At 43.3% G+C, this 15,282-nt stretch overlaps 2 protein-coding genes across 3 annotated transcripts in view; one reads left to right on the forward strand and one right to left on the reverse strand.

The window, feature by feature from the left end:
* hlcs (holocarboxylase synthetase (biotin-(proprionyl-CoA-carboxylase (ATP-hydrolysing)) ligase)) overlaps positions 1 to 6,762 on the reverse strand; it is a 50,345-nt gene extending 43,583 nt beyond the window's left edge. Inside the window, exons 1-5 of one of the 2 annotated variants that reach the window (XM_029690950.1) lie at positions 6,343 to 6,760; positions 5,749 to 5,895; positions 2,072 to 2,234; positions 674 to 1,728; positions 273 to 455 (exon numbers count right to left, since the gene is read on the reverse strand). In XM_029690950.1, the coding sequence (XP_029546810.1) occupies positions 273 to 455; positions 674 to 1,728; positions 2,072 to 2,234; positions 5,749 to 5,895; positions 6,343 to 6,624 (1,830 nt within the window). In that variant the 5' untranslated portion in view covers positions 6,625 to 6,760. Of the gene's footprint in view, positions 1 to 272; positions 456 to 673; positions 1,729 to 2,071; positions 2,235 to 5,748; positions 5,896 to 6,342 lie in introns of both variants that reach the window. The other variant, XM_029690951.1, reaches the window with a different exon arrangement.
* A 6,311-nt stretch (positions 6,763 to 13,073) lies between these two features.
* Positions 13,074 to 15,079, forward strand: ripply3 (ripply transcriptional repressor 3). Its single transcript, XM_029690954.1, has 4 exons — positions 13,074 to 13,673; positions 13,750 to 13,810; positions 13,988 to 14,061; positions 14,276 to 15,079. Exons 1-4 carry the CDS (start codon positions 13,570 to 13,572, stop codon positions 14,481 to 14,483), a joined length of 447 nt encoding a protein of 148 aa, XP_029546814.1. The 5' UTR covers positions 13,074 to 13,569; the 3' UTR covers positions 14,484 to 15,079.
* Positions 15,080 to 15,282: the final 203 nt, after the last annotated feature.

Genomic DNA, 15,282 nt, shown 5'->3' on the forward strand with positions numbered 1-15,282 from the left:
ATATAGAATTGGTTACTGATCAAATGTAGGGTGGGGGAAGCTTAGTCAGGTGCATACACTATACGCAAAACACACTGACCGATGCAGATAGAAATACCATGAATAGAGCAGTCATGACTTCTTACTCTGTCAGAAGCATGTCTGTTCTACACAATAGATTTCTGAATAAATATCTGAACATTCCAAAAACCTTGTGCATACTGAACACGGCCCTGGCTGGGAGAGGCCTTAGCTTTAACGGATAGGTAGCAGGGGAAGAGTCAGGTACGTACCTCAGAGGTGGCGAGGAGGTAGACAGGGCTGGCCGGCGGGGCCTGACACTGCTCACAGCTCAGGCCCAGGGAGGTGATGATCTCCGTCAGGACCTCGTAGCGTCGCGCATTGCTCATCTTCAGCTCGTCAAAACCCTGAGACGACACAATATCTTCAGAGTTGGGGGCCGTCTCCAGGTGCACCTGAGGTCAGTGGTGAGAGGGCAAAGGTCAGCTGAAAGGTTAAGTGGTTGTAAAATGCACATTCATCTAAATGAATGAATACTGTATATTATTTGCTAAATAAGTTAGTTAACATGAACAGCAGCAATACTTTCCATTTATAGAGCATTTTATTTACAAATCTAGTGGTTTACATGTGAAATGACATCTTTGACTGATCGAGACAGTGGAGTGCAAACCTGACACAGCACAGCCTCCCCTCGGTCCTCTCCACGCGTCACCCTGACGATGACCATGTCCTTGTCTCCACCATCTCCGTCCAACTTCAGCTCCCCCCAGACTTCCGTCTCTCCAGGGTCCCCACCACTCTGCGGCTCCCTGACAAACACACTCCCACTGGCAAGCACGCTCAGATCCAGCTCTGTTGTATCAGCCTTGGTGAAGCTTAGCCTGCAGATCTGGCTCCTCCTGCTGTTCCTGGGCACCAGGGCCAGCCCCGTGGGGCAGAGGGTGGAGGAGAGCCCCAGGACCCTGCCACCCTGCTCCAGGTATGCAAGGAAACGGGCCTGGAGCTGGGGGGTAAGGGGTTCGTCTGAGGCCAGCACTAGCAGGATTGCACTCTCCAGCCAGGGTTCACTGAGAGCTTGCTGGGGCCTCAGGGGGTACACCGTGTAGCTGTCCATGTCGATGCACTCGCCCAGCAGCAAACGCACCCTCTGGAACCTCTCCTGGCAGCCACCCGTGAACACCAGCACGTTGGGGGGCTTCCCGGTAACGTTGACCCGCCGGCTTTGACCAACAAAGCTCTCTGCCTCGTCCTCCTCAAACTCGTCCAGAGTCTCGTCCCCGCTGTCCGTGCACGTGGCGTAGTCGTCGGGAAGGTCAGGGATGTTGTCGACCGAGGCGTACTTGACGGAAAGGATGGTACTGTTCTCCAGCTCCAGGCACTCGTGGCAGCTGGAGAGGTGGAGGTGGCGGCCGTGGCCCTCCATGTGCTGGTGGTTGATGCCAAGTGAGTTGTCCCCGCTGTCCACCCCAGGGCTGGCTCCTCGTAGGGGCTCGGAGCCTCGTCTTTCCACTAAAGCCCTCTGGATCTCTGGCGGTTGGAGCAGGCTGCACTTCCTATTTTGTGTTAGCTGGAGGTCGCCTCTCACTGAGAGTACCTCCCACTCGCAGGGAGAAGGCTCAGAGAGGATGATCTCAGTCTGTTTTTTGAGGTTGAGGGAAGTGATGTGCTTTTCCGACTTTCCCTTCTCCAGAAGTTCTTTGAATGCAGATTCTCGGAGCAGGACAGCTGTGGAAATGAGTACAAAGGGCAATATTTGAATTGCAAAATGCGTCCCTCACTCAGTTTTAAGCAATGTGAAAAAATGTCACAATAGACTTGGAAAACTGATTTGGATCATGTTTTTGGATGTAGCCTAGCTAAGTGAAGTTCTGAGATGGCATTGGCCAAGAACTGAAACTTATCTGCAGTTAGGGAAAAAATTGCCTCTTTTTAAAAATACTAACATTTTAATTTTAAATATCCTTGGTTTACAATCAAGTTGAGGATAGGTATAAAACTGTATATACACACACACACACACACACACGAGATGAGAAACCATTGACATTTTTGAAATAACGACACTCACAGACTATCTTTGAAGGCACTAGTCCATTGTCCAGCTGAAGGCGATCTTCCATAAACGCCACCCCAAGGCGGCTGAAGTTGTCAACGCTGGCCTGAGCCACGGCCCTGAACGGCTGCACTGGGCTACAGGCCAAAGGGAGACAGTAGTCTGACCACTTCAGCACCTAGACAACAGAACATAGTACACTTTAACCGTTAGTGGACGGTAGAAGGAAAAGAGGATCATATCAGACTTAGTTTTCTAGATTAGTTGGGATCGGGATTAGTTCAACAATCAACAGAACATAGATACTGCACTGCTTTACCACTTTTGAGTAACTAAGCAAAATCTACCTGTTGCCTGAGTAAAATAACAATTTGTGTGTTTAAAGGCTGAAGGGGAATTAAGGATTTCCTCTCCAAACAAAACATTTTGGCTCCAGGATCTTAACATGGCATCTCAAGTGTCAGTTGACCCTCCATATTAAAGACCTGCTTTTTAAAACATGACTTCCAAAAGGCCAGAAGCTCTCTCTTTCCTTGAGCCTTTTGAAGGAAAACAGCCCAATTGAACAGTGTCCAATGCAGTCCAAACCAGACGTGAGGAACAATGGAGCGGAAGTAAACACTCAGAGGGAAAGAAAGTGACCTGTCTAAATTTCAAATCCTCTGTCCAGTAAGCAAAAGAGAGCATTCCCCCCTGAACTATACAAGCATAGTCTCAAAAACCCGACCCTAGGCAACGGTGACTAGTGCAGGGGTCTACAACCAGTCGATCTCAAGCTACCAGTAGCTCACAGCCCACCTATGAGTAGCTCGCCAAACAATTCTGAAAGCATGTGCAATTTTCACGTGTTCCACCGCAAACGGTCATAAACAAATCTCACAAGCATCCAACACCGCAAGCTACCAGCTAATCAACGCAACAGTGACATTATCCCACCACACCTGGTTAAGCACCACTGGCTTAAAAAGCCAAACCTAACACTATCTGCCAATTCATTTCCAGCAATATTGCCCGTCTGTCTGTGTGGTGCATGCATTTGTCTATCACTCTATGTGTAGCCAAGTTGATGTGATAACCGTCTTGTGGGTTGACAGAAATACTTTCCCCAAAACTTTCTCAATTAAAATGTTAACTGCAAAGTAGGCTTACCTGGCAGAAGTATATCATTTGCATCCATTATATACAAATTTTGCTATGTAACGAGCAGCAGAACATTAGACTGCACATTCCTCACTTGCTACAGTGAACAAAAATATAAATGCAACATGTAAATTGTTGGTCTCATATTTCGTGAAATAAAAGATCTCAGAAATGTTCCATAAGTACAACCGAAGAACTTCTACACAAACTGTCAGAAACCGTCGCAGGGAAACTCATCTGTGTGCTGGTCATCCACACCAGGGTCTTGACCTGACTGCAGTTCGGCGTTGTCACTGACTTCAGTGGGAAAATGCTCACCTTCGATGGCCACTGGCATAGAAATGTGCTCTTCACGGATGAATCACAGTTTCAACTGTACCGGGCAGATGGCAGATAGCGTGTATGGAGTCGTGTGGGCGAGCGCTTTGCTGATGTCAACGTTGTGAACAGAGTGCCCCATTTTATTGATGGCAATTTGAATGCACAGAGATACCATGATGAGATCCTGAGGCCCATTGTCATGCCATTCATCCGCTGCCATCACCTCATGTTTCAGCATGATAATGCACGGCCCCATGTCGCAAAGATCTGTAAACAATTCCTGGAAGGTGAAAATGTCTCAGTTCTTCCATGGCCTGTATACTCACCAGACATGGCACCCATTGAGCATGTCTGTGATGCTTTGGATCGACGTGTACGAGTGTGTTCCAGTTCCAGGCCAATATCCAGAAACTTTGCACAGCCGTTGAAGAGGAGTGGTACAACATTCCACAGGCCACAATCTACAGCCTGATCAACTATATGCCAAAGAGATGTGTCACACTGCATGAGGGAAACAAATGGTGGTCACACCAGATACGGACTGGCTTTCTGATGCACGCCACTACCTTTAAGGTATCTGTGACCTATCCCCACCCATTACATTTTTACATGTTGCATTTATATTTTTGTTCAGTGTTAGTTTTGTCACATACAGTGCCTTGCGAAAGTATTCATCCCCCTTAGCGTTTTTCCTATTTTGTTGCATTACAACCTGTAATTTAAATGGATTTTTATTTGGATTTCATGTAATGGACATAAACAAAATAGTCAAAATTGGTGAAGTGAAATTGTTTAAAAAAATAACAAATGGAAAAGTGGTGCATGCATATGTATTCACAACCTTTGCTATTAAGCCCCTAAATAAGATCTGGTGCAACCGATTACCTTCAGAAGTCTCACAATTAGTTAAATAAAGTCCACCTGTGTGCAATCTAAGTGTCACATGATCTGAGTAGATATACACCTGTTCTGAAAGGCCCCAGAGTCTGCGACACCATGAAGACCAAGGAGCTCTCCAAACAGGTCAGGGTTGGGTTATAAAAAAAATATCCAAACCTTTGAACATCCCACTGAGCACCATTAAATCCATTATTAAAAAAAATGGAAAGAATATGGCGCCACAACAAACCTACCAAGAGAGGGCCGCCCACCAAAACTCACAGACAAGGCAAGGATGGCATTAATCAGAGAGTCAACAAAGAGACCAATGATAACCTTGAAGGAGCTGCAAATCTCCACAGCAGAGATTGGAGCATCTGTCCAAAGGACGACTTTAAGCCATACACTCCACAGAGCTGGGCTTTATGGAAGAGTGGCCAGAAAAAGACATTGCTTAAAGAAAACAATCAGCAAACACGTTTGGTGTTCGCCAAAAGGCATGTGGGAGACTCCCCAAACATATGGAAGAAGGTACTCTGGTCAGATGACACTAAAACTGAGCTTTTTGGCTATCAAGGAAAACGCTGTCTGGCGCAAACCCAACACCTCATCACCAGAGTGAAGCATGGTGGTGGCAGCATCATGCTGTGGGGATGTTTTTCCATCGGCAGGGACTGGGAAACCGGTCAGAACTGAAGGAATGATGGATGGAGCTAATTACAGGGGAATTCTTGAGGGAAACCTGTTTCAGTCTCCCAGTGGTTTGAGACTGGGACGGAGGTTCACCTTCCAGCAGGACAATGACCCTAAGCATACTGCTTAAGCAACACCTTTTTAAATGTCTTGGAATGTCCTTGTCAAAGCCCAGACCTCAATCCAATTGAGAATCTGTGGTATGACTTAAAGATTGCTGTACACCAGCGAACCCATCCAACTTGAAGGAGCTGGAGCAGTTTTGCCTTGAAGAATGGGCAAAAATCCCAGTGGCTAGATGTGGCAAGCTTATCGAGACATACCCCAAGATGCTTGCAGCTGTAATTTCTATAAAAGGTGGCTGTACAAAGTATTGACTTTGGGGGGGGGGGGCTGAATAGTTATGCACGCTCAAATTTTTTTTTTTTTTTGTTTCACACAAAAATATTTTGCATCTTCAAAGTGGTAGGCATGTTGTGCAAATCAAATGATACAAACACACCCCCCCCCATTTTGGGGTTTTTTTATTCCAGGTTGTAAGGTGACAAAATAGGAAAAATGCCAAGGGGGTGAATACTTTCGCAAGCCACTGTATATGCTTGAGTCTACAAAAACTGACAGTTTCTTTGCTTCTCGATAAATATACTTGTGATCCATACTTTTTTATTTTCTGTAGTGTGATGAGCCTGGCTGCCCACTCTTTGTCCTGATGTAGCCTCTATGATGAAAGAAATGTTCTCTATCCGCGGGCCACAACTCAGAGAGGACCCCCACAAAAGAGTCCACTTGCTGAGGTCCTCACATGCCTAGGAACAATAATACAGACAACATATACACTGATCTACAGTATGGACACTGATGGTATGGATAGATATTAAAGCATGTTTTAGAAAGTTAGTATGATCATTAGACATTAGTTTCGTATATGTGAAAGTCTTACTATGTAAAATGACTAACATATCATGTAAGTTAATGTGCACCAAAAAGATCTGACAAATTCACATCAGAATTGACTGGATTTTGACGGATTAGCCATTTACCACAGAGCATGCACAAACTGATAGCTAATAATGGAGGAGGCCTATTTCACATTTTCGTGCTCTGAATGGAACAGAGCAGAAGAATGTGTACCTTAACGCCTGTCATTTAGCTTGCAAGCTGATCTTGCCCATTCATTGATAACGGAGTAGCTTGTGTTTTTTGACAAGACAAGGCCTCGGATGCTAGCTAGCTATATCAAACAAACGTGTCACCTGAGGTTCGGTTATGTAAATAGCCTTGTCGCCCAACTTGAGAAAAACGTCCTCCTCAGGCAGAGGTGGACTGAGCTGCTTATTGACACTTTGCAGGCTGGTTGGTTGTCCTTTCTGAAGTCGAGGCTTCCCCAGTGGATTCAAGGCACAGAATGTGAAGCTAACGTTACTGGCATTGGTTTTGCTCCCCCCGCACAATCTGTGCAGGGTGCTCCGAATTACCACTGTGTAGCACTTTTGAAAGCGCACCCAAAGGTAGACGTAGCACAACGTTATTAGCATTTTCTTTACATTTGGAAAGCCGTTTTTGAGCCCATATGGTATGGCCTCTCCTCTGCACAGAGCTCAGATTCGACCTGACCGTGGCTTCCCTGTTGTTGACAGAAAAGCTCTTCCCACTATAAATCGTCATTACGCATGCTCGCAGTCTGTGCAGATGAGTGGCACAGTTTCTAAACCCAGAGGAACAACCTCGCGAGACTTCCGAAAACACTTGCGAAACAGACTATGCAGACCAGCCCGGGGTTTTGGGTTTGGGAAATCAATGAGGGAAGTGACACATCTTCTTTAGTTATTAATTCCCGAAAATTAAAAGCATAACCTAGATTCAAGCCAATGTTTTAAGTATATGAACTTGTTATTACTCCAACCACGTGAGAACAACAAGCTGATACGTTTTCAGTTTCGTCAAAAACAACTTTATATCGAAGGAGAGCCTTTGCGTAGACGGTTTGCACATGCGCAGTTTGGCGCGAGACCCAATGACGTGAAAATCTGAAACCCACAACAGACCCAACGGCTAAAATCGAAAGCGCACTGTAGGCTACAGTCAGAGACAGCGGAACGATTTTTATGACAGGGCGGGCTTTTTTGTTATTGCTTGATTTAGATATGTTTTTGCTTATAATTTCCGATATTTTGGTAGACTATTTGCTAGTTAACTTGTCTATAATTGTACTGAACAAAAATATAAATGCAACATGCAACAATTACAGTTACAGTTCAGTTGGAAATTAGTCAATAGAAATGAATTCATTAGGCCCTAATCTATGGATTACATGACTGAGAATACAGACATGCATATGTTGGTCACAGATACAGTACATTTGGAAAATATTCAGACCTCTTGACTTTTTCCAAATGTTGTTATGTTACAGCCTTATTCTAAAATGTATTAAATAGTTGTTTGCCCTCATCAATCTACATGATTTTAGAAATTTTTGCAAATGTAAAAAAAAAAATACAACTGAAATATAACATTTACATAAGTATTCAGACCTTAAATAAAAGGTTCAATTAATAAAGCCGCATACAAACAGGCAGCTCCAAAATTGTGTTTCAGCCTAGCTCAGTGCTCTCTGTGGTGGTGGGGCACTTGTTGGAATGTGTTTGTTGAGTAAGGATGAATATGTTGGAGACCCGTTTGAGGCGTCAAATGGTGAGTCTCAAATGGAGTCTCAAAGTGACCAGGATTTCTGAATAACAGTGGCAGCCTCAAAAGAATCTGGACAACAGAAGTTTTTGTTTTGAACATCGGAGTAGAGCACCTGTCAAGGAGTCATCTCAGGGGTGATGACGGATGTTCAGGTTGAAAACCTGAAGATAATTCCTGGTGTGGTTGGTGCCCGGTGTCTGACCAGCTGGGTGAAAGGAGAAAAAGTGTTGGTCCTGTTTTTTGATAAAGAGCAGATAACTACGCATGTGAAGCTTGGTTAAGTAAGATACGCCTTTAGAGCTTTCGTTCCCAAACCATTGCAGTGTAAGAATTGTAAAGGATTTGGCCATGTTTCAAGTGTGTGGAGATGGACAGAGTATTGAAGAACGATGTGTATAAGGACGACAGTGTTGCAATTGTGGTGGGGATCATAAATCCCCAATTCCTGGAGTGTGCTGTAAGGGTGAATGAGATTGAGGTGGCAAGTTAGAGCAGTGAATCGAATCTCCGATGCGGATGCGATTAAAATAATTGAGAAAACAAGTTATGCTAGGGAAGATATGGCAGTGTTAAAAAGGTGGATTTTGTGGCGTTCATTGCTATAGTTATAAACTGTACGGCACGTCTCAAAGAAATCCTAAGAAACTGGACATTATTGTGGCTGCGGCAGAAAAGTTTTTGGGACTTAAGGATTTTACATTTGAAGACCTGCAAGGGCCTGGAAGACCTGACCTTCCAGGTTCCCCTTGAGCCGGTGTAGGGATCAGATCTGTTTTATTTATTTTTTAACAGAAAAGTAGAGTATTTTTTATTTTTTGGTATTTTTTTTACATTTTTGGAATCCTGTTTCCATCCTGCACAGTAGGTGGCGGAATGCACATTAAATTGTGCGATCACAAATATATTATAGTAGAAATAGTTTTTGGTGTGGTAGAAGTTAGATATTTATTTGGTTTTGAATTTTATTTTCATGGTAGTACAGAATTGGGCAGATCATGATTGATCGTACATTCCAGCACAGTAGGTCCCGGCATTCACTTACATTATTGTTTGCGGACTGCCATAATATCGTAGAAGTATTCGGGCCTGGGAATTTAGCGGAGAATGTCTCTCCGTGGGGACTGGTCCCCTATGCAAGTTTCCATGTCTTGTCTGTTTGGGTGTTTGCTGTGATCGCAATGGAACAGTGTCTGCGGAATGCAAATTCTTACTGGCGAATTCGAGTGAGGAAGTGGGCGGCTACGCTGACGACGAACTGGAGCTAAAATGGTCATCCAAGAGCAGAGGACGGAGAGAGGCATTGGTACAACACACATCTAGGAGCTTTAGCTCATCTAAGGGACGTGATTCTTCCTGTGTTCCCCTTACAGGCTGACTACACCACCCGCGTCGCGTGTGCGAGCGTTGCAAAGTAAATGTAGAAATCTATGTTATTCAATTATTGCACCCACACTGCTCGCACGCGCCAACGAGCGTCTGCGTTGCTAAGGGCTAAAATAGAACTCGGTTCTATTTCTGACGCATATTGCGCTGTATATCCTGCCTCTCATCTCCTCATTGGTTTATAGAAGCAGGTACCCACGTGCCATCTCCTCATTGGTTATACCCACTGGGTGACTGAAAGACTAACGAGGTCAGTGGCATAATGCACCTAATTTATGAAAGTTGCCAATCGCAATATAAAGTCAAGAGAAGAAAACGCATGGAAGGAAGAGAGATGACTAGAAACAATTCGGTTTACCATTTTATGTGTGGATTAATTGGAGGAGTAGAGGACCTTGTGCATTTCAGGTAAAACAACAACTCAATGTTTATATCCCAGGACAAATTAGCTAGCAAATGCAAGCTAGCCAAATAGGACAAATTAGTTAGCAAGTGTAAGCTAGCTAAATTGCCATGAAGGTTTAATGCTTTTCGGCCTGTCCCCAAAATAATGTAATTGGTTCAGAGTTTGTTTTGATATTTTAACCTGCGTCTCGTTATCCCATTTGGTGTGGGGGGACAAAATACATTTATGCACGATGGCACACGCGCGCAGCCGGTTTGGATACCGTGTCAGACCGGGCGCGTTCCAGGACAGGGAGCTGTGCGGATCTGGATATCACCATTCAGAGGTTTATTTTGTGGGGATATGCTTCTTGTCGGGCCCTAGAAATCGAGAACCTATCCCTACCCTGTTGTCTTGTCTGTCCTCCCTATTTTGTCCTATAGTAGAACGTCCGTTAGAGGAGTTGGCAGAGTAGAGCAGGGCCAAGGGTGGGTCCCATATTGTGTACCGCTCCAGAGCATGATCGTAGCCTTTCACCATATTGTTTGCAGTACCTTCCCTTAGAATAACAATCTTGTTGCAGTGCCATATTATAATACTTCAGTGGTGTGAGATTTTCAGTGCCATATCAAAATAATTCCGTGTGCAGCTGATCTTTTGCATGGCCAATATTTACCTGATGGCGTCAGGGGGAGGGTAACCTACCTGAGGGGAGGCCTTATTGTGTCGACACAGTCTGGGAAATCGTGCAGTCTGCTGTGGGAGGTGGGGAAACGGGGTCCGATCCATGTTAACCCATGAATTTAAAATAAAACTTACCATGAGCAAGCTTACCTGTCCTGGTCATCTGTGTTGGTTGTGTGCTGGAGAACATTAAATACTGTGTTGGGTGGCGAGAAAAGGGGTTCACACTAAACTGTGACAGACACTGTTGTAACCGATGTGAAATGGCTAGTTAGTTAGCGGTGGTGCGCGCTAATAGCGGTTCAATCGGTGACGTCACTCACTCTGTGACCTTAAGTACTTGTTCCTCTTGCGCTGCAAGGGCTGCGGCTTTTGTGGCGTGATGGGTAACGATGCTTCGTGGGTGTCAGTTGTTGATGTGCGCAGAGGGTCCCTGGTTCAAGCCCAGGTTGGGGTGAGGAGATGGACGGAAGCTATACTGTTACATTGATGCTGTTGACCCGGATCATTGGTTGCTGCGGGAAAAAAGGAGGAGGTCAAAAGGGGGGTGAGTGTAACCGATGTGAAATGGCTAGTTAGTTAGCGGTGGTGCGCGCTAATAGCGGTTCAATCGGTGACGTCACTCGCTCTGCGACCTTAAGTAGTTGTTCCGCTTGCGCTGCAAGGGCTGCGGCTTGTATGGCGCGATGGGTAACGATGCTTCGTGGGTGACTGTTGTTGGTGTGTGCAGAGGGTCCCTGGTTTGAGCCCAGGTTGGGGCGAGGAGAGGGACGGAAGCTATACTGTTACACTGTGAAATTCTCTAAAATTATGTTGGAGATGGCTTATGGTAAAAACATTAACATTTAAATTCTCTGGCAACAGTTCTGGTGGACATTCCTTCAGTCAGCATGCCAATTGCATGTTCCCTCAACTTGAGATATATGTGTCATGGTGTGGTGTGACAAAACTACACATTTTATAGTGTCCTTTTATTGTCCCCAGCACAAGGTGCACCTGTGTAATGATCATGATTTTTAATCAGCTTCTTGATATGACACACCTGTCAGGCGGATGGATAGTCTTGGCAAAGGCAAAATGCTCACTAACTGGTTTGTTAACAAAATTGTGCAGAAAATTTGAGAAGATTTTTGTGAATATGGAAAATGTCTTATCTTATTTCGGCTCATGAAACATGGGACCAACATTTTACATGTTGCATTTTATATTTTTGTTCAGTGCAAATACATGCAGTTTATCTTCTGTCATTAGCCTAGCCCATATGTTTCCCTAGAAGACTAAATAAACCCTTGCTCACCAGAATGTTATAAATCGATAGAATGAATGCTTGACATCGGTAGGTTTTCTGTAATCTCTGCTTTTGTGGAGCAAAGACGTTTAGGTACCGGGGAGAAAATACAGTCAAAAACTGGAAAGATTTTCTGCGCAAAATGTCCAAATGACATCAGTTTGACCAGTTGTAAAGAAATGAAAAGCTGTGAAAACGACCCAACATTTTGTGCTGTCTGTGCCCAATGTTTGTAACATGTTTTGTGCTGCTGTTATGTGTTGCTACTGTACCATGTTGTCATGTTGTGTTGCTGCCATGCTATGTTGTCTTAGGTCTCTCTCTTTATGTAGGGTTGTGGTGTCTCTTGTCGTGATGTGTGTTTTGTCCTATAATTGTATTTTTAATCCCAGCCCCCGTCTCCGCAGGTGGCCTTTTGGTAGGCCGTCATTGTAAAAAATTATTTGTTGTTAACTGACTTGCCTTGTTAAATAAAATATATATTGTTTGATAAGATTTCAGTTCAGCTTGGATGCATAGCCTATTTTATGTGGTTTAAATACTGATTTTATGATGCTGATAGATACAGTCTGTAGAGGCACTAACGGTGCATTCCCATTCTCTCCAGATGCTGAAAGAAAGACATATTTCTCCACTCCTCTTCCCGAGTCAAAATTTAGCCAACATTTGGATAAATTTACTGCAAAAAATGCTTAATTCTGCAGGAGTTAATATTAAGGCTGTGTGAGGTTATAGACCTACAGTCAGTGTCCAGATTTCAGTTTCCATTTAACCCATCTGAACTGTAGTTCCCTTGATGTGCCATAAGCCTATTTGAAGTCCAGTCTTGTGACTGTCGACTTTGTATAGCGCCTCATATCACACAACATTGCGGCACTGCTATCATCCTCTCTTACCACTTCACCAAACCTTTCCCAAACATTACTTTTCTGGCCGTCCCTTGTCTTTATTTTCAAGTCAACATATCGCAGCTTTTCTCTTATTGAAATAAACCAAGACATTGTCCTTCTTGCCTCAGTGGATGTACATTTACTTTTTCTGCCTGTTCTCAAAAGCATTTAGTGATTGACTGTAGGCTATTTGGCACGCATAAAGTTAGGCCCTAAAGTTTAGGCTTACCCACTAATGACTGAGAGCCTAAAATAATGAAAGGAAAAAATGTAGCCTATTGTTCTCTTGTACCTGTTTTCATTTCGAGGACCTGTGTCCTTTATTACTCATACAGACTTCCCAGAGCTAAGATTTAGAATTGTACAGCTACATCGTCTGTTTTTAAATTTAAAATAAATTGCACAATAATTATATTTTGATGGATTTTTAAAGGTATTCTCTTTATTCAACCCGCCTGCCATCCACCCGCCCTTCATCCACACAATATGTCATGACCCTAAACCCACGCGCCCGGCGGATATAACAGCGGGGACTACAGGTTGAGTCAACCCACCCATCACTAGTGCAGACATACCGTATACACAGTCATGACTGCAGCACAAACTTTCCCTGCGTGAGGCCGAGGCCATGCGAGAGAGAGAATTTGAAACACTTAGGGAATGAAAAACTTCTATCTATTAGGAGAACATAATGTGAGAGGCTATTTGCATATCCCTTAACTTACCAAATGTTATACAAATTCTTATACAGTTTCTTCCTTAAATGGGAATTAAACTAATTATATTCCATTTAATCTAAATGTACCCAGTACAAATGCATATTACCAGTAAACTTACCAATAACTATAGGATAGGTCTATAAAATAAATGGAAGGACAGCCAGGGCCTTAAAGTTCAATAACATGAAAAAGATAAACAAAAAAAATATTGTTTATCTGAATAACTAACTTTTCATGATCCATCTTTGAAAAGCTTCAATTCAGTGGAGGAAGGGGACCTGCAATTTGACAGCCGAAGACAGATCTCAAAGACTCCCCCCACCCAAATCCACTTTTGTTTATTCAAGTGAACAGTCAAGATGGGAAAGCCTTGATAAACAGCATACCTGACCGTATCCCTCAGTCTAGGAGTTTGCAGGTAGTGGGTCAGTCGAAGACAGAAGATGCTCCCTCTTGGTCAGGATATGCAGTTGACGTCGCTCACAGTGAAAGACCAATTAATGAGATGCATGAGAAGAAACAGGGAGTCTGAAGAGCCAATCCTAAGGTATGAACGTTATATTTAGCCTGTTTGGAATATGGAAATATAAACCAGTTCAATAAATCATTTTCTACTTTTGCAGTTATCCAGTGATATGGAGACCATGGATTCCCTGTCATAGAGAAACTGGATGTCTAGAAAAAGTAAGGACATTATGCAATTACTTTAGGCCTACTATTTAGATTAGGAAGTAATTCAATTTCATCCAACCTATGACAAGAAACCTGTAGCCTAGTAAACAAGATTATTCAATACTTTACTGACACAGGTCCTTAGAAATGCTGTTGAGTTGAAAATGAACATCTAATTGTCCTGTTTAGTTTGACCAAGGGAATGTGTCATCAAGAACCAGACAGATGTCCAAAGGTGCCCATGGATTCCAGCACCCTGTCAGGTATGTAGACTCTTTAACAGTTGAGAGAAGATAGTAAGTTGGAATTGTTACTCATTTAGACTCATTTGGGGAAAGACCTGTGTTGTGAATACATTTTATGATTTGATGTTATCACTTTCATGAAGACCATTTTTGTATACCGGTATGCTAATTTCTTTGAATAGTAAAACACAGATGTATTTTAAAATACTTAATACAGTAATCTGATCCATAGGCTCTTCATGCCCAAGTCCAGGACTGAGGAATATGTGTCTCATTTGGGGAAGGTGGTCTTGGACAGTTTCCCTGTCCAAGCCACTCTCCACTTCTACAACGATGACTCCAGCTCTGAGGATGATGAAGATATGGAGGAAGAGCTGGAGGTTCATTCACACAGTTTGGATCACAGGTCCCATCCACTCAGAGAGAATTCAGAGAGGTAGCTAGTCTTTACTGTTTTGGAAACAAGCAGGTGTGATTGGACAAGGGAGACGGACAGTGCAGCAGGTCACAGGAGACATGTTACTTCCATGGTGAGGGTCTAGTAGGACCCAATGTGTTCACCTGAGACAGCCACAGAAAGCCGGGAAGGGCCAGGTCACTGGCTGCATGTGGCCTCACTGAGGTGATTCTGTTTACACCAGATCAGCGTCAACACACCTTTAACCTGGATATGGCCATTTTCCTTGACAACGTCCTATGTTCTCAGGACCTTGTCATACAAACTCAAGTTGGCCTTGTGCTGGTCCCTTGTTTTTGTTTGTAGTGAAACATTTTCTATGCTTTCAATGTTTTGTAATTATAATAATTTTTTTATGTGTGTATGACAAAGTGTGTGTAATACATTGCTGGACATATGAGTTACTGTGTAGATGGTTTGTTGGTTGAAATATAAATAATGTATGTGCATAGAATTGAATATTACTGTTATGCGCTTAGCTAGTGAGTGAATATGTTGGTATGGATGCCAAGTGAAATGTAACAGTATTTCAATGATATCATTTTAGTTAAGTAATAAACATTTCTTTCAAAATCATAATTTTCCTACCCTTCTTGTGGATGTGGACTTATACTTTTGTTCAGGATCAATTCACATGTTCATTGAGGTATTTGCTATCACATTACTCCTAGTCAGTAACCTACTCCTAAGCAAAAACAACAGTGAATATAAATGATTTAATATTGGCTGACCAATACTCTAAAATGCTTGAAAGTGACAGTACAGTGTATGCAAAACAAGGG

This window comes from Salmo trutta, chromosome 15 (genome assembly GCF_901001165.1).
Source record: "Salmo trutta chromosome 15, fSalTru1.1, whole genome shotgun sequence".
Lineage (NCBI taxonomy): Eukaryota > Metazoa > Chordata > Actinopteri > Salmoniformes > Salmonidae > Salmo > Salmo trutta.

Coding starts and splice junctions, on each gene's coding strand:
- ripply3 (XM_029690954.1), top strand. CDS start 13,570: ATGCTCCCTCTTGGTCAGGATATGCAGTTGACGTCGCTCACAGTGAAA. Junction 13,811..13,987: donor AAACTGGATGTCTAGAAAAA/GTAAGGACATTA, acceptor TGTCCTGTTTAG/TTTGACCAAGGGAATGTGTC. Junction 14,062..14,275: donor GGATTCCAGCACCCTGTCAG/GTATGTAGACTC, acceptor TCTGATCCATAG/GCTCTTCATGCCCAAGTCCA.